Genomic DNA, 26,263 nt, shown 5'->3' with positions numbered 1-26,263 from the left:
TTTAAGAATTTTTGAAAACTCCAAGGATAAGAAATTTTAGAAAAGTCAGAAGATGACCAGGGCTTGCATGTGGAGTCCACTAATAAAGGACTGCTGCAAAATGCGAAAACTTTGAAAACTGTTATGTACAGTCAAACCTATTATCTTGACCTAGGTTATCTCAAAAACTCTTGTATGTCAAGTGTTTTGGTTTGGTCCAAAAAATCCTTCTTTGTTGTGCTAATTTTTTCCCATTTATCTCAACCCCTGTTAAGTCAACAATCCCGTTATATTGGGCATACGTTTTGGTTCGAAGTAACTTGTTGACCTGCTTATTTCAATGAAATGCAACTTTTATTGTCCATCTTTGAGAAATTTTACAAGAAATGATCAGCAAAAGCAATAAATTTTCACATACAATTTTTGGTCAGTTACATTTTGCGAATAGTCACAAGTCAACATTAACAATCTTTAAATTCTAAATTTTCTCATTTGGTGCCTAGGAAGAACTGGACAATGTCAGCATCAGTCTTACATTCATCAGTGAGACAGTCCTGATAAATTTTGATCCAGTGCTGAACATCATCATCCCCATTGCACAGTTTTAGCTTCTTCAACATCCTACTCTGTGAATCCCTTAAAATCACAATCCTATTGACACAATAAACTTTCCTCTTCCTGGATGTCTCCATTGCAAGGTTAAATGTCTTAATTCACTTGTAAATACTATCAAGATAATACTCACTTTTAAATCTGATTTCACTATACTGTGACACTTAATTGCTTGAATGGACCTTATCTGTACTGTAGCTACATTATGCAAATGAGCATATATCTCTTCTGTGCTGCATTACAACAAACTATAGAAAGCAGCGGGAAGTTCAAAAGACACGCTGCTGCTAATCCTTTATGTAATCTGTTTCCATGTACACGCTCCCTCGATAACTCGCACACAATGAATCCACAAATATAGACTGCACTATAAATTATCTGTTGATAAGCCACCAAACAAGATTCCTTTTTTCAAAAGCTTGCAAATTTATTTCGTGAGAATCGCCTGCGTCAAAACTGAATTTCTATATTGTTCAGTAATGGCACAATATTGATGTTGTGATTTCATTAATAGTGAAACTTCTTATCATCTTGAGGATATCTCTAAGTGCCAGTTCAGGAATTCTCTAAAAATTGCTTGCCCACAATGGGCTGTATCTATGAAACCAAGCTGTTTATTTTACAAAGTATTCATTTCGCTTGGTTGCCTTGCTATCTTTGATCACAATTATGAATGATTCAGTTACCATAATTTTAAGAGAGTTTATGTTGCATACATAATAACATTTATAACAGTGTTTGATTGATCAACTGAAGTGAGTTCACCCGACATATGACAAGGGCCACTAGACTTTAAGTGTGTAGGCTTTCATGCCTTTTAACTTGTTTTTTATTCCACCTTCTTTATTTGATTCAAAAGACATAATTAACATGATAATACAAAGGAGGCCAGCTTTTAAATTCAGTACAGCAATAAAACAAATACTTCCATAAGTTAGTTATCAAAACACAGTTGGCACTTAATTAGGTTCTCAGAGAAACGCTTATGGAGATAGCTGTTATAGTAGATTGACACATTTTACGTTTAAATAGACATTGCATTATGATGATTACACTTAAAAGGAACTAAGAGATAGAATTAAAATACAAATTTCACTTAATAAAAATTATTTAATTGGCATTTAAATATTAATGTACTACCTACACTAGGTGTAAGTGACATTTTCATTGATCGAAATTTCCTTGAATATCTTTAACTACGGTGTACTAAGAATGCCATTTGGAAAGAAAATGTAACCAATCATATCACTTCTTATTAAAAGTTGATAATTTCAAAATGTTGATTAAAATTTCCATGTCATATCTACCATTTTCAACCACAAAACAAGCAATATATCAATGTTTTAGTTACCAATTTTCATCGTGATTTTTTTCAAGTTCAAGAAATAGGAATCAATTTTTGAAGGGTATTTTCTAGTTTTAAACAATGGGATCCATGCCTGACCCTGCATTATAAGCGGGTTTGCAAGTTATCAGGGCAAGAGTTATCAAGGGAGTGGTGTATCAATAAACAATGGTCAACAATAAGCTGGTCTTCTGTATAATCAGTGAGCTGTGTTTACTGAGGTAAGGTCACTGATCTGCTGGGGTGACTTTAGAACCCTGGAAAACCCAGGGAAGAACCACCGACCCAAGAGAAGCTACTGGCAGGCTTTCTCACGTACCAACATTAGCCGAGGCTGAGTCTCGAACTCATACAGACAGAGGTGAGATGGCAGTGATCCGTATCGGTGAGCGCTTTAGACCACTCGGCCACTTGGGGCCCCTTTAAATAATCAATGGAGGCAAGAAAGTAGTTCAACTGTGACCACCTTTTGCTGGTGACAAGTGGTACCCTTCATCAAGTTTCATACTTTGCATGTACATATAACGTGTCAGAAAAAAGTAATTTTACAAATTATGTTTCTTCTAGGAACACATATCAAATTGTGTTAATGTCGGAAAAATATAAACACTGCTACTGGGTATCTCCTGAATTAAGCCCTTCCAAAGGTGAAACTTTTGTCTTTCTGTTTATATATCATAGAAACTGAAGAAACTCTTACCTGTTACTTTGCATCACTGCCAGGCGATGCAAGATTTTAGATCTGCTATCATTCCTAAATGCATTACAGTTTTGTTGTAACAGATAAGCTTGAATGACTTGCAAGTTTCGTTAGTTCGGCAAGTTTTAGCAGTATAGACAGAATGAAGGTATGATGGATTGTCCATTTCATAACAACCTGTGCTGAAGGTCCAGCAATATGGTTCCATGTAACATGACACTTTTGGTCAGTATATAGCAGGGCTCACCGAGCTGACAGATCTCTGGTCACTTGATGATGGGTAAGGTAGCTGGATTAGCATGTCAACAGCAGAAACGGCATGAGAGAATGCTGAAATAGATCATATGAATCTGGAAAAAGACCATGTGTCCAGACTTACAGACCTAAAGACCATCCTCATCGTGAAGGGGTGATCTTGTGCATGTTGGACTGCCTAGATATGGAGGTTTGCAATGAAAGTATGGACAATAACTGTCCTGAATTGAGCAACTCCATCACTGCATTTTGCATCAATCAATCCATATGCAGCTCTAACATCCAGGAAGAATCTGAGGACAGCAATTTCCCAACTCCTTCTCTCTCCATCTTTGCTGGTGTAAACAATGCAGTCAGCAATATATGTGTAATTTTGGATGGAAGGGGACCAGTGTGATGTCCACCACTATGTTCACAAAAATCGATGTTGTCTTTGGGTGAAAGAACAAGATGTCCTCCTACTCCATACAAGACTTCACATGATTCTCCTTGCTTGTGGTACTTTTATTCAACACCATAGACCAGAGGTTTCTGACCATAAAATGCACACACTGCATATTGAGGATGAAAAACACTTTGAAACAACAAGACACATTTTATCTCTAGCCTCATTAGCTTTTCATTTCTTGCACTTGCACCGTTTAATGGTCACTGTTGTGAAATGACAAGAACAAGAAAAAACTGGAAATTAACAGACTATAAACAACACTCATTATCTAAACAAGTGGAAATATATAGGCAGTGAGCACTAATAACAACCAACAACACATACCAACAAGCACATGGTTAAAAATGGGTACAAATTCACATAAAAATCAATCAAAATTTAAAAAAATAGTGTTGACCACATGTAGTACAAACCTTACTACACTTTCTTATACTGACTTGTTGGATGGATGGGTTGAAATTGTGAAGATATTCCAAAACTTGGAGGGGCAAGTCTTGTAGAACTTTGTTGATGGTACCAAGTGAATGCTTCAAACTGGTGCCACCCAGTGATGGTCAAGGGGAGGTAATGGTTAAGAGTTTCCTCTCTTTGCCTATATATAGTATACAGACAGTTAAGACAAAAAAATTGTCTTTACAAGAGAGCAGAATTCATGAGGTAGCAGAGCTTCTTTTCATAATGTTTATGTGACGGGGGAAAGTAATTGAGCCAAATGCAACAACTTAATATTGATGCCTAGGCCAACAACAACAATGACAAAGCCTAAGGAAATATGATGCCAAAGTCTCACCTTTGCTTCATTGGCAAGACAAAAATTACCATTCCAAAGCAAGCTACAACCGGCTTGGTAATATAAAAATAGTACAGTCTTATCTGCCTGCTATTAAAAACGTGAACTGTATGTAGATTTTATTAAACCCATATCACTGATATGGTAACTCAAATTCACAGAGAATTTACAGTTTACATATATATATATATATATATATATATATATATATATATATATATATATATATATATATATATATATATATATATAGTACTGAAATGAATATTCAAGTCAGGAAATAGGGATGATTCTAAGCAAATATATGAATCAGAAACAGGTATGTGAATATATTTTATATCATCTATATATGAATGTGTCCATTTTTAAAGTACTTTATTAATTACTGAGATGGCTCCTGCAATATGAAATGTCACTTAGTGACCAAACTATGTGTACATACACTAACTGGTGTCCAGCAAAGCTGATGTGTGTGTGAGTGATTTGGATTTTTAACGTAGCTTTAACAGTTTTTCAGTCATATTGCTATGATGTCTGCAATGTGGCAGTTTATAGTGATGTCTAGCACTGGGGCATCATGCCGCAGACATGTAGCATGATGTCCCACCCAGTCACATTATCCTGACACTAGGCTGACCAGTCCTAACGCTAACATCCTAATGCTGAGCACCAAGCGAGGCAGCTGTTAGTACCATTTTTGTAAGTCTTTGGTATGACTCGGCGGGGGATCGAACCCACAACCTCCTGCATCCAAGGCGGATGCCTTAACCACTAGGCCACCAGAGCAGTCGCAAAGCTGATGACCCCACAGCATGAATTTTAAGATCAGTGCAGACTTGGACAAGCTTACCTGATCAGGCCTAGCTTTCATGAAATTTTCAACTGCAAGCATAAACTTAACTCAATTTCTGATAAACCACTGCATGTAAATTTCAAGCAAAACCCTGCAAATTGCCTAGTTTCAAACCATTTTCTATGAATTTGCTGATCAAACTGTATGGAAGAGAAAAATTTGAGCTGAGCATATCAGTACATATACAAACTGAGATGTCTTGTGAAAGCATGACTAGGCAAAGTCAGGCAATACGAGTAGCACCAATGAAGAAAATGCATTTTTGTAAAAGTTCATTCACTGTTTTTATCTGGGACGGGTTATCTAGCTTCTAATTCTGTAGCCTGGAAGACAAGAGAGGTCTATACACAAGATTGACGGGTCACAATTGTTTACAGTATTTGATTAAATTCTGGCTTTGTGGTTTCTGATTCAACCCAAGTCACTAGTGATGATGGTACATATTTCATGACAACATCGCAATGAATATTCAAATATAAATTAAATAAATGCTACATGTATTCTGATAGTAAAATTATGTATTAATATCAGCACTAAAACCCACGTCTTATGGACATGACTAGACTGTGCATAGTAAAACTTAATTCATTTTGTAAAAGTAGTCACAAACTTACCATCTATCATAGACTGGTTGTCAATTTTGTAAGGATTGAAGTCCACTTCTACCAGTGACATATTATCTATACGGTCCCAAATTTTGCCTGATATGTAACCAAGCACAGGGGATCCCCACCAGTTGTCTGTGGCATCAATCGGGGTACTCTCCATCAGAGTGCCATCAGATAAACTAAAAGAAAACACATTACACTCAAATGGTAAACTTGAAAACCCGTTTTTAAGCTCAGCTTGTACAGAAACTGTCAAATATTAAGACAAGAAACTAAATAGACCTGTTACAATTTTTTTTAAGGTTTTAACAGTGCCTTTAACAATTTACTGGCTACGTCATGCTAAGGAAATTGAAGTTAAGTAAGGACACATTGGGGCAGCTGATCCAGGCTGTCCTGGCTGTGCACTGAACCCATGACCCTTGAATTAAAAGTCTGTCACTAACTCTGCTGTTACAATAATAAAACAGCAAACTAACGTTTTGATATTTTGTTAACATTATTTATCAGTAAAGTAAGTAAAAATTATTAATTCAATTTAGTAACCTACTTCAAACATGCAAACTCACCACAGACATAATGATTCAACAAAAAGAGGACTTTAAGTTTCAAATATGTAATAAAATACAGGCTATTTTTCTGATGAAAATAGTCAACCTGAAAATGTCTTACCCTCTTGGTGACTCTGAGTATAGACTTGTTGTTATTGTTGTTATAGTATTTAATGCCATTTTCAGCACAAGATAGGCTATACATGGCGACCAGTATTAATGGTAGAGAAAGAACCCAAGAAATCCCTGGAAACAACCACCGACCCATGAGAAGCTACCGGCAAGCTTTCTCACATATCCACATTGGCCGAGCCCGAGACTCAAACCCACGCAGACAGAGGTGAGATGGCAGTGATCCATGACAGACAGCGCTTTAGACCACTCTGCCACTTGAGGCCACGGAGTATAGACTTGATGCTGATATCAAAGTTTTGCTGACTATGATTATAGACTTGATGCTGATATCAAAGTCTGTTTTGATGACTATGAGTATAAACTTGATGGTGATATCAAAGTCTTGCTGACTGAGTATAGACCTCATGGTGATATTAAAATCTTACTATGAGTATAGACTTGATGGTGCTATCAAAGTCTGTTTTGATGACTGAGTAGAGACTTGATGGTGATATCAAAGTCTTGCTGACTATAAGTATAGTCTTAGTGGTGATATCAAAGTCTTCCAGACTGAGTATAGATTTCATGGTGATATCAAAATCTTGCTATGAGTAGAGACTTGATGGTGATATCAAAAGTCTTGGTGACTGAGTAAAAAATTGATGGTGATATCAAAAGTCTGGTGACTGAGTACAAAATTGATGGTGATATCAAAGTCTTGATGGTTGTTTTTAGTCTCTGAATGGCAACACATATTGTGGTGCTGACAGTCTGATTATGTGAAGTTATGTTCTGCTTGACATTTCAAGACCAAATATAAATTATGTTACAAAATTATTATATTTAAGTTACAAGCTGTGCAATAATATATATATATATATATATATATATATATATATATCAATGTCACTATAACCATTAAAGGTGAACAATAAAAATCCCCTTAGCAATAAAAATGAGATGTCAATTAATTTCCATTTGTCTTTCAATTAAACCCTAAATGTTTTTATTTCCTCACAAAAGACCATTCACCTATGCAAATAAACATATAACTAAACTGTGGAAACAACTTGTGTTAAATAAATTACTGATAAACAAATGTAAATACATGTCAAAGAATCAATATGTACAGTAGATGAATTATAAGATTCATTATAAGTAAGTATACAAATATATGGAAGACTAGAGCTACTAATGATGGGGGCATCACAATAGGTCCTTCTCACTACACTTTACTTGACAGAACCTTAATCAAAAAAACTTGTGTGGGGAAACCCAAGTTATAATAATGGGCATTTAGGGACCATAACTCCTCTAAAAAATATCATGAAGTGCTGGAAATACAGCTTATTCAAGGACCCACCAATATAAAGATGCATTATAAACTTGGTTCAGCATTCCTATACTAATTTGAAAAACTTGCAATTAAGCTCACTGAAGGTCTCATCAATGTGAAATAGCATGACAAATCTGGCTGAAATACAACCATCCTTGGTAAAGAAATAGTGCAGAAATCAAAAGACAGGAGGAGATATAATCAGATTAAAGTGACTCAATAATAAATTTGGTTGAAACACAAGAATCATCAGTAAAAATGTGCTGCAGATATCAACTGTAGAAAGATGGGAAGTTGGGGATAATAGCTCCTCCACATGATGCTGTGGAATGCTAGAAATCCAACAGCTGTGAACACTGAAGTCACAACGATAGGAATTCAGAAGGCACAATACATATATATATATATATATATATATATATATATATATATATATATATATATATATATATGCATATGATGCTGTAGAATCCTGGAAATCCAACTCAATATCTCTTCAATGTAAATCCACATAACAAAATTTTTGTTTAAATCCAAGAAACATGGGTCAAGTTATATTGCAGAAACTAAATTTAGAAGGACCGTATTCAGGGGATATAACTCCTGTGAATGATGTCATGAAATTCTGGCAATCAAACTGATTTAAGCTCTAATCAGTATAAAGCCCTCAACCAAATTAGGTTGATATCCAACTAATCTAGGAAAGGTTATGTTGCAGAAACCAAATTTAGAAGGCCAGGCAACAAGGGGCTATAACTCATGGAATGCTGGAAATCTAAGTTCTTGTCAGTATAAACCCCTCAAACACAAAAGGTTGAAATCCAACAAACCAAGGAAAGGTTATGCTGCAGAAATCCAAGTAAGAAAAATGGACAATCAGGGATGTAACAAAAATAAATGATGTTGTGGATTGTTGGAAATCACCAGATCTTATTAATAAAGATAATAATATAATCAAATTTGGTTGGAATCCAACAGTCCTTTATAAAGCTGCAGAAATGAAAGCTAGGAAGGAAAGGCAATTGTAAGGCCATAACTCCTGAAATGACATTCATGGAGCAACTCTTTTCAGGTTTAAAAAAAAAAAGATGAATACCAAATTTAGTTAAAATCCAACTATTCCTAGTAAAATTATATAAACCAAATTGTTGACAGAGAGATAGAAAGATGGATGCACAGATGGAGAGATAAATGGAAAACATTATTCCTATTGGGCTAAGCCAATTTTGTCAAGCACTGCTTTAATAATCAAGATGACTGCCCTATAGAGAAATAAACACAAATGGAAAATAATGCTTTCAAAAACTATCACTAATAATGCATTTTCAACCTTTTTTTAAAGACAAAACAGGGGATTTACTTACATAGTCCTTGGATAGGTTTCAATCTCAAAGTCACATTCATCGTTGACTAGGAAATTTTCTCTAACTTTTGGGTTGCCTCTTCCAACATGAATTGTAGCTCTGTAGAGTGCTGTCACATTGTTTTGATAAAAATTATTTCTGTTGTACATTTGAGTTGCTTCTGTCTTATCTGTATTGAATGTTCTGAGTATGTAATGACCAGTATTGTTTAAAACAGTATTGTATGTGAAATTGACGACAACATCCTGGACATGTATTATGTCCCTATAATCACCTGCAGTATTGTTGATAATATAGTTCTCATAAATGAAAAATCTCTCATAGAGGTGGCCTGTTAAATTAAAGACTTCACCATTACTGCCAAATGCAAACACATTGTTTGTAATATTTGCTGTTAATTTTGTAGCAATAGAGGTAGTTGTTGCATGGACGTACATGCCACCTTTATTTTTATTTATAAAGTTACTGTCAAGGTTGAAGATCATAGTTGCCTGCAAGTTGACATCAATAGTTGGTGGTGATGTCAGATTTAAAATGGCAATGCCGTTATTTTCAATCCAGCATTGGTCAATGACAACAGAAGGATTGACCTCTCCAACATTATTGTACAACAGGGCACCAGCCTGGTTGTCCCTGATGATGAGGTTTTCCATGCGGTGAAACTTAGTGCTATCTGGAAGAAGAAAAGGTATCAATTTTATCAAATTCTGAAGTTAATTATATTTAATATTTCATTATTTTTTCGATATTATGATATTAAGTAGTTTAAGTCTGGATAAATCTATTTCGATGCAAATTTATTCCTAACGGTTATTTTTGCGGTAAACTACTCATGGATGGCCAGAATATGGGTGCAAAAATTTGCTCAAGTTGCCATATAAACACCAATAAAAGTATCCTGCTGTAATAGGGTAAAGCCCCATAAAGGCAACGTTTTTACCCAACTGAGTTCCAAGGTCCAATATAGTTACCACATCCCAATAATAAGAACCTTTGATTGCAAGTAATACATTTCTTAACAGTGTGTGTGATCCGAATTTTTAACATAGCTTTAACAATTTTTCAGCCATAATGCCACTCCACCTACAACTAGCTGTAAGCTAGCAGAATAGTGAGCAACAATGCACTCATAGTAATGATACAGTACACCCTCATAATAATGCTGTTCATGGAAGATGTGTAGCGTATACCACCTTATAGTGAGACCAACTTAAAATGAAGTACATTATACATATATACATTATATACATACCTGCTTTACAACAGGATTGAACTATGTTATAATGAGGGACCTTCAGGAAACAAATTAAATATTATATAAAATATCCCTGTGTGTTCAAGAGGGTAGGAGTCCTTTGTATACTTATATAACATACATAATGTCTGTGTTCATGTGTGTGTAGATCCGTTTGTGTTTGTGTGCACATGTGCTTGCATGTGTGAATGAATGAAAAAGTTTTCAGTCATGTATATTGGAGCATACAATGCTTTGTATGCTGCAACTCCTCATTATGGGTAAATCTGATTATATTTTTTTGCAATAATAGTCAGAGTGTAATTCAGGGCCCCGAGTGGCCAAGTGGTCTAAAGCGCTCAGCGTTCCAGATCACTGCCATCTCACCTCTGTCTGCATGGGTTCGAGTTCAAGCCTCGGCTAGCGTGGGTACATGGGAAAGCCTGCCAGTAGCTTCTCGTGGGTCGGTGGTTCTTCCCTGGGTTTTCCAGGGTTCTTCCTCCACCAGTTATACTGGCCACCATGTATAGCCTATCTTGTGCTGAAAAATGGCGTAAAACCCTAGAACAACAACAACAACAGAGTGGTAATTCTGAACAAATATTCATCAGTGCTAATGTATTCTGGCCATAAAAGTCTGGAGGCTGGGTCAGTTTATGTGGTGTACCACTGTACCATCAAATCTTGCATGTATGTATCTGTCTGTCTACCAGTCCCATTGGGGCCTGAAGTAGCAGAGTGGTTTAAAAAGCTCAACGTTACGGATCACTGCCATCTCACCTATGTCTGCGGGGGTTCAAGTCTCGGGCTCGGCCAATGTAGGTATGTGACAAAGCTTGCTGGTAGCTTCTCGGTGGGTTGGTGGTTCTTTCTGGGTTTTTCCCAGGCTCTTCCTCCACCATTTATAGCCTATCTTGTGCCGATAAATGACACTAAACCCTATAACAACAACAACCAGTCCCATTGTTCATGCATTCATCTCTACCTCTCTCACTCTCTCTATGTTAGCAATGAGCAAATAATTTCAAAACGGTAATTACATAGAAAAAATTATGTCAGAAAAGTTGTATGACCTTGTATTTTATAAAGCTGAGAATTCTAATGAAAGCAAGAATTAACCTTGTCTTGTTATCAGACTTGTGCAACTGACTGATGAATTAAATTAGGAACATAAACAAGTGAAACTGGAAATTACATGGAAAGACAGAAAAGGAAGATTTTAAAAAGAAAACTGATAGTGTTATAGCTAATCTGTGAGTATGCATGTGTGTGATTTGGATTTTTAACACAGCTTTAGCAAATTTTCAGTCATACTGCTATGATATCTACAGTTTATAGTGATGTCCAACACTGAGACATCATGCCACAGACATGTAGCATGATGCCCCACCCAGACACATTATCCTGACACCTGGCCGACCAGTCCTAGCACTAACCTCCTAATGCTGGGCACTTAACAAGGCATCTGTCAGTACCAATTTTTATAAGTCTTTGGTATGACTCAACCGGGGTTCAAACCCGTGACCTTCTGCATCCGAGGTTGGTGCTCTAACCACTAGGCCTCAAGAGTAGTCATCTGATCTGTGAAATTACTGTATATACTTGTAAGTCAGATAAAATGCAAACTGCACAGACCCAGATCTGACATTGTCCTACAGACCCAGATCTGACATTGTCCCACAGACCCAGATCTGACATAGTCCCACAAACCCAGATCTGACACTGTCCCACAGACCCATATCTGACATTGTATAATGTCCCAGCAGTTTGTAAAAAGTAATCAGCAGAACAAACAACACAGACCCTAATATGTTAGTGAATTGTCTGACATCAGAGCAGGGTCTAAGTTATTTGCAGCTGGACTAATTCAAAGCAAGCAGAAGTATGGGACTCTCTTCTCTTGCAACACACTGTGCCCATTATACTCAACATGTAGTATCACTCAATTATGTGTATCCAAGAGTGGAGATTATATATACATTCTCCTAACTGAACTCAAACTCAACTAAAAATAAAATTTGGTTGTAACATCCCAATGCAAGAAGTCAGCCCTTTGCAAGTAACCAACATCCTGACATACCTTGCTGTAACATCCAAATGCAAGAAGTCAGCCCTTTGCAAGTAACCAACATTCTGACATACCTTGCTGTAACATCCCAATGTAAGAAGTCAGCCTTTGCAAGTAACCAACATCCTGACATACCTTGCTGTAACATCCAAATGCAAGAAGTCAGCCCTTTGCAAGTAACCAACATCCTGACATACCTTGCTGTAACATCCCAATGCAAGAAGTCAGTCCTTTAATTGCATGTAACCAACATCCTGACATACCTTGTTGTAACATCCCAATGCAAGAAGTCAGTCCTTTAATTGCAAGTAACCAACATCCTGACATACCTTGTTGTAACATCCCAATGCAAGAAGTCAGCCCTTTGCAAGTAACCAACATCCTGACATACCTTGCTGGAATGACCCTGCTGCAAGCCAGCCCTTTGCAAGTACATATCTGACATCATGACATGAAATTGTTACCTGGGGTCCCAAATACTGTCAACTTGATGGCATTTCAAGTCAACTAAAGTGTCTTTACTAAATAGTTGCCTTATTTGCATGTGCTAGTCTGTTTTCAAGCAACAGAAGTGATGTAGTTCACTATCTTTCATAATTCCATACATTTTGGAGTTATCTCTGAATCTGAATACATGTGTAAAGAATTCCTCCTTTTTATTTGTTTAATTTCTTTAAGAAATATTAAAAGTAAACAAATACTAGATGCAGAAGACATAGTGTTTACTGAAATGGACTGTTTAAAAAAAAAAACAACATAAAAGGACAATGAACAGTCTGTTTACATCAAAAGCTTCCAAGCTTTGAAACGTGAATAAATTGACAGTGTTTAGGGACCCCTAAGTGACAATCAGGCTTGAAATTATAAACTGATGCATGAAAGGACTAAGTCCTGTGCATTTTTTTATTTCCTTGATATTTTTCATTTTTAAAATCAGTAGGATGGTACAAACAAAGGTGAGTTTGTGCGAATACTATAGAGTATGCTTACCTGGATATGAGAGTCCTGAAAGGGGAAGTGTCACAACTTCAGCAATAAATCCATAAAAGGCATATGATGGTGAGGCATGAATCTGTATGATCAAAGTATTTCCACTGCTGACATAGCGTTTAGTGATGAGATTTCTGCTACTGTTAGCAACCAGGACCACTAAATTATTTTGGTCAATAGGATCTGCTCCGTCATAGATTTCAATAGAGTTACGATAAAAGTCATCCTGATACAAACCAAACTGTAAGAATCGTATTGCCACCTGCTTAGATCCAACTGAAGATTGGCCACGGATGATCTTAACACAATCAAGGGAATTCTGTGAATATTTGTAGAAAAGGATCATGCGGTTTCCAAGGATTATTTCCTTTTCCATACGACAAATCTCCACAAGTCCATACAAGTTGTAAGGGATGGTGTTAGTAACAAGGGGTTCAAATGAAGATTGGTCTAAATTTTTGGAGTCTCCATTCAACACAAGAACATTTACAGCATATCCCAAGTTATCTGCAATTCTCTGATTTTGAATTTCCACCTCATACCTTGGGGCAACAACATCCAACCCATTTGAAACACAGTTTGTTATATTTATATTGGTCATTAAAGGAGATACATATGTCGTTTGGATTGCTCCTACTTTCTCCCCATGTAACATACCAGCTCCATAGATATCCAAATATTCCAAACGAGACCTATCCTCATCTTTGATAAAATCAAACAGTTGCTCTTCATAATGTGCAGGTGCAAATCGTATATTTCCCCAATAATAAAATGCCGTTGGCAGATTTCTCTCACCGCATCTAATAAACGTATAATTTGCTCCAAATATGCACTGCTTAATATTGTAATTAATTCTCCTCATGCAGAGGCCAAGAGAATCCTCATCACCTCGGCAGTAATAGGAATAAGTCCAGAATTCTTTCAGGAAATACATTGGTTTGCCATAGACATAGTAGTCATATAGGTAAGTAAAACGAACTTTAACATTAACTGTTTCAAATCCCATTTCACGGCATACCACCTCTGCTGTTTTCTCATTAAACTGGTTGTCACACATTATATTCCATGACTGAGATGTTGAGTTATACAGCTCAAGAAAACCTTCATTTTTCTCAAGTCCTCCAATGAACCTCATATTTTTCTGTGTAGAAAGCTGTCGCTTCCTCCGACAAAGTCCATTTGTCCCTGAAATCATCTGATCTTTGCGTATTGCTTTCATGGTTATGCGTGCAAATGGAAGACCTCGAGCAATAAGCTGACCAAGAACTAATATACCAACATTGGGATAGAACTGGAGTTGTGTGCCAGGGGGGATGATAAACTTTGTCCCTGGCATGACAGTTAAGTCTGAATACACAATATACGGATCAGATCTAGATGGCAGAGACAAGTCTGCTTCAATTCGGCCTCCAAGTCGGTTCAGCTGAAGTGTTGAATCTATTAAAGAACCAGTCGCTAATCCTGCATCAAATGAAGGTCCAGTCAAGTAGGGAAAATACTGAGCTATGGCGTAACTATTCCAGTCATCAAAATCGAATATACGGTCTTTAATTGATAGCTGGTCTGTGACGCCAAACCAACTGTACCGTACATCAAGTTTCGTTGCAAATGAAAGAGATGTAATTCCAGCCACGAGCTCATACTGCAATTCTTTGTTCTCTATGATGTTGTACCATGCCTTGACATTCTGTACACCTTTAACTGCTAATCCATATGTGACTGGTGTGTTAAAAACACAGTTTCCAGTACTCCTATAACTGTATCGATTTCCAGTGATTTGATTATATGAAAAATTTCCATATACCAATCCCACATTATCAGCGTGGCTCAAAAGATCCAAGCTTACTCCATACTTTGCGTAATTGTTCATAAACCTGTTGTTAAACACAAAGAGGTCTTTTTCCATTCCTGCAATGGTGACCAGTCCAAGAAGACAATTATTGTCCCGTATGTCTGTATTGTAGATGGACACTCTTGCATAATATCCAGTGATAGCAAATGCAAACTGCTGGTTCCCTGCCATAATTGATTCACTCACAGTTACAGAATGGTATTTTCTCTCAATGCGGTTAATAACACGAGGTAGTTCTATTTCAAAACCACCAGACTGACAACCTTGGATTTCACTTTTATAGAATGTCCAGTTCCAAACATTATTTGCAAAATCAACATGATTATGTTCTGCATGAATGCCTTTGAAATTGTTAGTGAATTTTGACCATTCAATAAAGTATTTTATACTAGCAATACGGTCTGGTCGAGTCATCTCCTCAAATGTTGGAATAAAATTTTCATGGTATTTTGTTAAGCTTGGAATAAACATTGCCTCTTGCTGGCTATTTTTCACAAACACATGATCAAAATGAATCTCTTCTTCTCTAGCACGGTGGAAGATCTCCATTTTTTCATTGGAGGGATTATTATAATGTTTTGTCAGGATGCCTTGCTGATTACCATCTATGGTACAGTTATAGAGGAGAATCTGGGAAAATGGGTTTGAATCTGCATAACCAGCTGCAAAAAAAACAAAAGCAAAAGTAGTGCATATGGCATATGACCTTTTCCCTATGAGTACATAGCATTCATGTTGTTACCTGTGTCCACATATGAGTACATAGCTTTCATGTTGTTACCTGTGTCCACATATGAGTACATAGCTTTCATGTTGTTACCTGTGTCCACATATGAGTACATAGTTTTCATGTTGTTACCTGTGTCCACATATGAGTACATAGCTTTCACGTTGTTACCCGTGTCCACATATGAGATGAGTACATAGCTTTCATGTTGTTACCTGTGTCCACATATGAGATGAGTACATAGCTTTCATGTTGTTACCTGTGTCCACATATGAGACAAGTACATAGCTTTCATGTTGTTACCCGTGTCCACATATGATGACATATCTTCCCTATGATTGTTCCTGAATCTATAAACTTTACAAACTTCAAGCAATGGGATTTATATCAAATATGAGGGAAAAATCCATATATATGATTATGCAAATGTGACCATTAACAAAATTAGATTTGCACAAAGTGCTATGTCTTGCCTGCAATAATGAACAGAAATTTCAAGAAAAGGTCACTGTGAACATTTTTGTATGGGCATTAAGCATGAACCTTGAAATAAATATACTTATAAAGTGTCATGACTTTACAGCTAAGTGTCAGAAAAATGTTACAAATTAGTATTGTCACTGGAAAATAAATAAGAGGTCACTGTGATCTACTTAAAAGTTTGCTAGAAATGCCAAATGAACTTCAAATGAAGAGGCACACAATGCAAAATTCATAATTAAGATTAATTTCAGCTATCTTTACATTCAAAAGCAAAGAAAAAACTCTTCGAGAAATGTTTTCAATATTTGGGGCCAAGAATTTGGAACAGAATCCCAAAGGAAATTAGTGAAAGTACAAATATAAATGCATTTAATTATAATCTACTTCAATGGATGAAAAGTGGCACATGTTTGATTGGACCAATACATCACAACTTAAAAGTATACATTGTCAAACCTTCAGGAAAGTGATAATCATCTCAACTGTGCTGCACTGGGGAAACAAAATTTACAGTAAAGCTTACAAAAGTACCTGATATCACAGCAAATGCCAGCCTTCCAGATCTGACCCCATTGACTTCAAGTGCAATAGTCAAAACAGCTGATGAAGACACTATTGGGAAATCCACTAAATCTTTTTCAATCTCCCATCGTTTGGTTGATTTGGACACAATGCCAGATCTACTGGAATCATAGATTGTAACTTTTTCAATACTGGTTAGAGGATTGTAGTCTAGAAGTTGTAGTGTAACTCTGAAGCTATCTGACAGGACTCGTAGCTCTGTATAGTAAGTTGTCACCTCTGTCCCTGAACCTGGTGCACAAGTCAAAAATATCATAATATCTCCCACATAAATGAATGGGTTATTTGTCAGAGATACTGTCCTATTTCGATAGATGAAATTCCTGACAGACAGTGCCTCATATTCAGTGAAAAATGGATCATAAACAAACCCAGCTTTACTGTTGTTACTTATTACCATGTGAGAGAGGCGCAAGAAAGGGCTTCGTGTTAATATGCCATTTCCTAGATTATTGTCAACCTGTGTGTGCTCAATCAGATTTTGACTATATGGGTGACAGTACTTGATATGGATACCATCAGAAATGCATTTCCGTACTGTCATATAGGAAATGGAGTAGAAGTTGTAGTCGATTTGTAGAGCCGGTGTAAAAGACATCTCCGCAAAGTCCAAAAGTCCAGCTTTTTCAATAACAACATAGCGGAGTTGGGTCTCCCATGTTGTTCCTCCTCTTGGAATGGCAGGAATAGTGATACCTTAAATGATATTAAAAAAATAAGTAAAGAATAAATTCTATCTTGGAATTGCAGTCACATTTAAAAAACCAAATATTTGAAACATATGAGTGCTTAAAAAATGGAGTGGTCCCCAACGTTCACCTCTAACTACTTATTCTTGGGGTTACATGTGCAGTTTTTTATGCATCTCACTGAAAGATCAAGTTCAATCCACATTAAGAAAATAATGATGATAAGAACAATGGGAATAAAGATGATGAAAAAATGAAGATTAAAAAAGGATAAAGATAAAGATGGATCAAACAATGACAAAGATAAAGATAAAGATGAAGAGAAACAAAAAGAAGATGAAGTCCACATGGTTTTCACAGAGATTCATATCAACTGCTTATGATATAAGCTCAGGGCTTTCTTTTAAATATAAAAGTGCATATTCATACACAATTGCTAAAACCCTATAATTACATTACACATACATGTACTGTAAATATCAATCCAATGGCCTAAGTGGTCAGATACTGGAGGTCACGGGTTCAAACCCAATCCGATTCATATCAAAGATCTATAATAATGGTAGTAGTAACTGCTTTGCCTGGTGCTCAGCATTATGAGCTTAGTGTTAGGACTGGTAGGCTTTATGTCAGGATAATGTGACTAGGTGTTAGTACTATTTTTATAAGTCTATGATATGACTTGACCAGGGTTCAAACCCACAACCTCCCCCATCCAAGGTGTATGTTCTAACAACTTAGGCCACCAGAGTGGTCTACATAATACACATGGATTTACTAACAGATGCAAATATAGCACACTGGCAGTATAAAAAATGTTATTATAACACAGTTCTAGTTACAAGGTTAACATAATCCAGTTTCATTAAGCAATAGCAAAATTATATGTATCATGTACTTCATTGTAAGGTAGTCTTACTGTATACACTATGGATCGCAGGGACAGCAATATAATGAGAGGTTACTGGATCATGTATTTAATTATAAAGCAGTCTCACTATAAGTTGGTACTATGGCTCCAACGGACATTATATTAAGGGAGTACTGTGTCATTTACTTCATCATAAGGCGGACCACTATAAGGTGATTTATTCTATGGCTCCAATGGACAGCATTATAATAAGGGAGTACTTCATTATAAGGCAGTCACATAATAAAGGAACACTATTATGTACTTCATTATAAAGCTGTTTCACTAAAAGGAGGTATATACTTTGGGTCCCATGAACATCATTATGATGAGGGAGTACTGTGTCATCCAATTCATTATAATGTGTCCCACTGTAAGGTGATTCACTTTATGGTCCCCATGAACAGCATTATGAGGGAGTACTTCATTGTAAGACAGTCTAATAATGAGGGAGTACTGTTATGTACATCATTATAAGGTAGTCTCACTATAAGGTGGTATACTCCATGATTCCTATGGAAAGCATTATAATAAGGGAGTTCTGTATATGTAATAATGGACAGAGAGGATTTCAAAGAATCTGTTTCTTTTTAAAAGCGTGGATTAACAGCAAATTAATTTTGAAAGAATAGTTTTCTGTACAATAAATATTGCATACCTGACCATGTAGGTGGCATACAGCGTATGAATACATCCTGTGTGTGAGTGCAGTTGAATTCCCCTGGGCCATCTGCCATGCATTCAAATATGTTTGTATCCAATTCATTACAGCTGACAAGACTCTTCCAGATTGGCTGAGACTGGCCCTGTATCATCAAACGAGGAATTCCGTGATCTGGATAATATGTTAATCCCAACTGCTGGCATACGAGTGCAGAATTTTGGTCTGTCCATCCCTGAAAGGCATCCAATATCAAACTTTCACTATCAATACTTTCCACCCACACACACCCTCCTTGAGAAAGGGGTGGAGGAGGGGGAGAGGGAGTTGGCATGAAAGCTGTCAAAATTTGAGGGTTTTTTAAAAAGAATTTTTTGAAAGTTTTTTAAAAAATTGGAGGTTCAAGACAAAGCAGCTACAAGATAATCTCCATGGCGAGCATACCATTTTTTAAAAATCTGATAAAGTATGTTTTTGAGTTTGTTTCTGAATAAAATCATAATAAAGATAAAGTGAAAATTAATAAATAATTAAACAAGAAATACCTACAAGTGCTAAGAAATTTGCATGCTATCTCAACTGCTAGGCAAGTCTAACAAACAACTGTGCAAAAAAGCATTTTTTGTTAAGTCAGGGTGGAGCCATTCATCATTTTTTTTTCTCAAATTTTTTGGCTTTTGTTTTTATTTAAGTTTCCTTCAGGTCTTTTTAAGTTTTTGTTTTTATTTAAGTTTCCTTCAGGTCTTTTTAAGTTTTTTTTTCCCATACCAAAGGTCAAAATAAAATTTTAGGTTTTTTTAAGGTTTTAGAGGTCTACTTCTAACCCTTGTTTTACTTCTACAGAACAAGAAGTTCCAACAGTTTCAACTCTACAATGCCCACTTAATGGATCTGATGCTGGCAAGGTATGGTCTCTATTGAGCCCATACAAAACAAGTAACCTTATTTTGTATGCACATACCTTGCATGTGACAGTTTCAAAACTGAACTTGGTACTCAGCAGCTGCAAAGTGTGCAATTTCACTATACTGTACTAAAAAGAAAACAAGTACAAGCTAAAGATTTGCTTGGCAAGCCCAGGACAAGTTGGAATCTTGCCTGGCAAGTAAAAAGCCCAGGACAAGTTGAAAATATGGTTGGCAAGTAAACTTTGGTTTAACTTAACCAGAATATTCATGTGGGATACAAGAAAAACGTTTGAAACTTGGCAAGGGTAAAATCTTCAGATATTGTCATATTGCAAGGGGATCATTCTTGGCAAGGGTAAATTCTTCACATATTGTCAACATTGCAAGGGGGTCATTCTTTCAGGTCAGACTGTTTTATGACTAAACATGTTCATGAAAAAGAAATAAATGTAAATGTAACAAATTTTTAAGTTTGTCTTGCTTTAATTTTTCCATTTGTAACTATGTTCAAATTTGACAAATGGTACAAAAAGAGACATGTTTCAATTCAAAATGTTATCTATGAATGGCGGAATGAACTTAAATGTATTTAGTTCATGTTTTCAAATTGATCCTTAAAAAAATAAGCAATATATTTCTTTGCATAAAGTTTGGTCAATTTCAATATGTTTTAGTGCTGTAAAGTATTACCGTATCAAATTTGTGTGACTCTTTATGGTACTGCCATAATTTGACACTTAACTTTGCATGATTTTGAAACAGTCACCGAAAGACATAAATTACTAGATACTAGATACATGTACTGTCTGACTGAGGGATGTTATTAGAATTATGTTACTAGATATTTGGTGGAAAGCTGAACAGGCTGAAGTAGGAGCACAGGAAGAAATGCAGTGTGTGTGTGTGTGTGTGTGTGTGTGTGTTCTTTCTCTTATCTGAATTATGTATTATATACATTATGTCCTCTACTTCTCAGTATGCATATCTGCATTTAACACCAGTTTTAATTTAATACTTTATTTTCAAGTAGAATATTTCCTTGCTTTATATAATATTATAAACATATTTTATATGTGTATACAAATTTTAATATTCATCTGCAGTGTATTTTGGCTCCATGACTATAAAAGAACATAGCAAAGACTATATAGTATTTTAGTCTTTTGTCTAATAGAAGTAACTAAGTAAAAGTACTGTAATTGCAAATTATTAAAAATACTTAATCAACTGCACTTAAACAATATATTTTTTTTACTTTCTAACATTTTTGATAAAATGGCAGTTCAAAAGATTTTCTATAGTAGTTTCAAGCAACCAATATAAGATGTACACGAGCAAATTGTTTGTCTTAATTCCTCTGCTGCCAAAAAATATTTTTGTGTTACGTGTAATTGATTTAATTTATATTTGATTTAATTTAATTGTTTGTAAGTTTTAAAATCTTTTTATTTTATGTCAAGGTAATGTAATTTTGTTTACTAGAAATTTGATATTTTCCTGACAATTCAGTTTGACCTGAATCTTTTCATAAATACCTAATAATAGAAACACTGTTTCTATTTTTGACTTAGTTTTCAACCTTGGTTCAGAAATCACTGAGACAATTATACAACTTTCTATTTTTATTTTATTCTCAGAGTAAAATGATTGGTTTTTATCAAGGTCATACTGGGGGTTCATGATTATAGATGTAAACAGCCTCTATTTTGCAATTCTGGGTTTTCTGAAATTGTGCAGTATTTAGATTTAATAGTCATGTTTAGAGATATATTTCTCAGTTTGGGCTTTTACCTTGGATACTGGAAAAGTGTTTGTGACCAGTTTGGAGTCTTATTTTAACTTTTATTCAAATTATTTGGATTCTAAAAGATAAATCCTTTTTCCTGGATATATTTGAGCGCTCATACAGAATTCTTGGACAAAGACATTTATTTAAATTTTATTCGAAAATTCAAATACTAGAATATTGTTTGTGAATCAACAAAGAATTGTAGACACAACAGCACATTACTAGCTACAGTATATGTCATCACCTTCCATTTTGGAATTTTTGTCAGGACTCAAACTTGAATTCATTAGAACATTTCATTACTAGGACTTCTACAATTTAATCCATGGATTATTCTTGGATTATTTTTGGATTTGTTTCTTAAAACTGTAAGTTCTTAATTTTTTCATTTTTACATTGTTTTTTCCAGGGAAATAAATTATTTGTTAAATTTTTCAAAGCTTGTTGTTTTCACTCTTTCTATGTCACTGTTTCATAGAGCCTTAACAAATAACATAAGAATTGCAGTTATTTCTAGACAACACACTGGAGGATTAAAGTCGATATATGAATGAATAAGTCTCTTCTTTCAAACCAAATCAATTCAGCTAACATATCATTGTATCTAGTTTTAGACAGAGGGTTTTTCTTAATATAATCACTCATTTTCTAGTTACAAAAATCCAATGACAGGATTGCAAATTTATGGTTTTATTATTTGTCTATGTATTTGTAGTAACATCAGTCATTGATTAAATAGTGTATTAGTTTTTTTTTTTCTTCATATTTTCACAAAAATGAGTCAGGTCAGAAAATAACCTTGACCTTACACAACGCTTATCTGATTCCATAACATAGCATTGTCCCATATGTTTCTGACCGACATAATTGCATTTTTAGGCTACATCTTCAATCAGATAATATTTAGTCTTTACTTTCTATTAACTGTATATTTTTCTTAAAACTGATGGTCTAAGAAAAGGTGCCTTTTAGGCACAGCAATGTCCACCATTATTTCCCAATGACATGTTCACTTACAATTTCAAACTGATATTATAAAAATAATAAGGCAAATGTGGCAGTTAAAATCTTCAATTTTTTTTAAAAGCTTTTAAGTGCTTTTCAGCAATTCTGTTCTTAAAACACGTCTGTTTAAGTTTCCAAACTATAGTCAATAATTTCCAAAAATCAGACAGAGATAATGTGGTTGCTAACCTGCTCTGGAAAGGGTTAATGGTCGATCAGCTAATAAAACACATACATATGAATGTGTACGAGTTTGTTTGCTGGTACAATTGATCAACACCTTATGCATTTCATATTGGGCTACAAAAACTAGAACTAGGGTGAGGAAATATCTCATCATATTGGGCTACAAAAACTAGAACTAAGGTGAGTAAATATCTCATCATATTGGGCTACAAAAACTAGAACTAGGGTGAGTAAATATCTCATCATATTGGGCTACAAAAACTAGAGCTAGGGTGAGGAAATATCTCAAAAGTCTTTACTGTCATGCAGTATGCATCTAAAAAAATCACAGGATGCAGTCGTTTTTGCTTTCCTAACAGAAAAAAGTAAAGTTTACCTTTTCTAGGTGACTTTGTTGCCCACTCCACCTGGTAGCATACCCACATGTTATAAGGATGATGTTACTTGGTACATAAGGTTATAACTCAAGGGAGTTATTAGAATGATGTTACTAGATAAATATACTGTATGACTCAAAGGTTTTATCAGGATGATGTTATTAGATATATGTATTGTCTTACTCACGGGTGTTACTAGAATGATGTTACTTGATACATGTACTGTATGACTCAAGGTTTTATCAGAATGATGTTATTAGATATATGTATTGTATTACTCACGGGTGTTACTAGAATGATGTTACTTGATACATGTACTGTATGACTCAAGGTTTTATCAGGATGATGTTATTAGATATATGTACTGTATTCCTCAGGGATTTTACTAGAATGATGTTACATGATACATGTACTGTATGACTCAAGGTTTTATCAGAATGATGTTATTAGATATATGTATTGTCTTACTCACGGGTGTTACTAGAATGATGTTACTTGATACATGTACTGTATGACTCAAGGTTTTATCAGAATGATGTTATTAGATATATGTATTGTATTACTCAGGGGTGTTACTAGAATGATGTTACTTTATACATGTACTGTATGACTCAAGGTTTTATCAGGATGATGTTATTAGATATATGTACTGTATTACTCAGGGGTGTTACTAGAATGATGTTACTTGATACATGTACCAGGGATGGTCCTGGCTTTTAAAAAGCTGTCGCCAAAAAAATCGCCAACCTCAATATTCTGCCGCCAACTTTCAAAAAGTGTCGCCAGAACAAGTAGTGTACATTTTTTCAAGTGTTAATTTAGTCTATTAATGTAACAGGCAATGAAAATTACAAAAGATGGGTTAGTTAATACTCTAATTACAACAAGCATTAACAAAATGTTACAAAGTGTTACATGAAGATCCATCGCGATTTTAGGGCTGCCCACTTGCTGAATGCAGTTTCAAAGTCTAATTTTTCACATTTGTACATGCTGATTCTTATTAAATTCTCGAGAGATGAGATGCAGAGTTTATTTCTGATGTCAGTTTTTATGAGGTTCATCTTACTGAATCCATGTTCACAGTCTACAGTGCTGACAGGTGACACCAGTAGTCTCTCAGCAGCCCCCCCCACCCCTTATGGCTAGCTTCACAAAGCTTGTAGTGAATTGCTTCCTAAATCCCAAGAATGATCACTGAATGCTGTATACATTTTCTCGACAAGCAAAATAGGATCTCCATTCCCACGAATGAAACTTACATGAGTCAACACCTGGCAATATTGGACCGTATATATAAGCATAAATTCACACCCAATTTAGGGATTCTTTCACTCCTGTATTTTGAGAAATAAATAATTATTATTAATTATGCAAAACTGTTTTTTTTTTTAGCTATTTCTTGTTGCGGAGTTTAAGTCTCTGCAGCCGTAACACGGATTGGTGGCAACAGGAAAAGATCAATGAGTAAAATGCTGTACTGGCGACAGATATAATTGTGATTGAGATTTTTTCCATTTGCTTTGTATTTATACTCAGTAGTCGGTACTTCAAAGGTTATCAGTTTTCTATGAAGGTTCAACAAAACTACTGTATAGGTATATGTAAAAAAAAAAAAAAAAAAACAACAGAAGGATTAGCCATTCAATTAATTGTATCTGTTCTATTGGCGTCTTCAGAAGTCGGTCAGTTGTAGGTATAGTTCGGTAACATGATTGACTGTAACGCAGCATACAGTACTCCGCTCAGATGTCAGCATAAGCAGATTATGATGTAACAATGCACTGTAAAGATGGGGTTGTCAATACGAACAAAGGATCGTTTGTGTAACAGATCGATTCCAGTGCATTGCTTAGTCAAGTTTGTGGCTTCCTTTCATTCTCCCTTTTAATTTATACAGTCCAAATCCATGACTGTATGTACAAATTAAATAACCAAAAAGTCTGTCGCCAAAAAAATCGCCAGATGGGATATTTTTGTCGCCAATAAGGAAAAAAAAATCGCAATTTGCAACACTGGCGAAGCCCAGGATGATCCCTGATGTACTGTATGACTCAAGGTTTTATCAGGATGATGTTATTAGATATATGTACTGTATTACTCAGGGGTGTTACTAGAATGATGTTACATGGTACATGTACTGTATGACTCAAGGTTTTATCAGAATGATGTTATTAGATATATGTATTGTATAACTCAAAGGTGTTACTAGAATGATGTTAGTTGATACATGTACTGTATGACTCATTGCTAGATACATGTACTGTATGACTCATTACTAGATACATGTACTGTATGACTCATTACTTGATATATGTACTGTATGACTCATTACTAGATACATGTACTGTATGACTCATTACTAGATACATATACTGTATGGCTGGAGGGTGTTATTAGGTGGAAAGCTTTGATGATTACACTTTTCCTATTTTTATATATCATCTTTGCTGCAGTACTCTGATATGTCCAAATGGCCCTTGTTAAAGAAGGACCCAACATATCACCATTTCCCCAATTAATTTTTAATTAATTTAATATTTCGACATTTTTTTCCTATCACCATTACCACATTAGTGCTTTTAAACTTTGTCATATATTGCACATGATAAACTCATGAACTGGTTAAGCCTGTATACCTATTTAGCAAGTATACTGTACAGCTTGTATACCTGTATAGCTTGTGTAAGTGTTTAGCTATAGCTTGTATACCTGTATAGCTTGTAAGTGTTTAGCTATAGCTTGTATACCTGTATAGCTTGTGTAAGTGTTTTGCTATAGCTTGTATACCTGTATAGCTTGTGTAAGTGTTTAGCTATAGCTTGTATACCTGTATAGCTTGTGTAA

At 35.3% G+C, this 26,263-nt stretch overlaps 1 protein-coding gene across 1 annotated transcript in view; it reads right to left on the bottom strand.

The window, feature by feature from the left end:
- Positions 1–26,263, bottom strand: part of LOC149805209 (protein bark beetle-like) — a 79,713-nt gene that overhangs the window by 21,746 nt on the left and 31,704 nt on the right. Inside the window, exons 8-12 of the mRNA XM_089948432.1 lie at positions 19,149–19,386; positions 16,841–17,587; positions 13,248–15,761; positions 8,956–9,628; positions 5,597–5,769 (exon numbers count right to left, since the gene is read on the bottom strand). Of these exons, the coding sequence (XP_089804558.1) occupies positions 5,597–5,769; positions 8,956–9,628; positions 13,248–15,761; positions 16,841–17,587; positions 19,149–19,386 (4,345 nt within the window). The remainder of the gene's footprint in view (positions 1–5,596; positions 5,770–8,955; positions 9,629–13,247; positions 15,762–16,840; positions 17,588–19,148; positions 19,387–26,263) is intronic.

The sequence above is a fragment of the Sinohyriopsis cumingii genome, chromosome 2 (assembly GCF_028554795.1).
Source record: "Sinohyriopsis cumingii isolate HCF-2022 chromosome 2, ASM2855479v2, whole genome shotgun sequence".
NCBI classification, from domain to species: domain Eukaryota; kingdom Metazoa; phylum Mollusca; class Bivalvia; order Unionida; family Unionidae; genus Sinohyriopsis; species Sinohyriopsis cumingii.
This window is presented reverse-complemented; position numbering and strand designations above follow the sequence as displayed.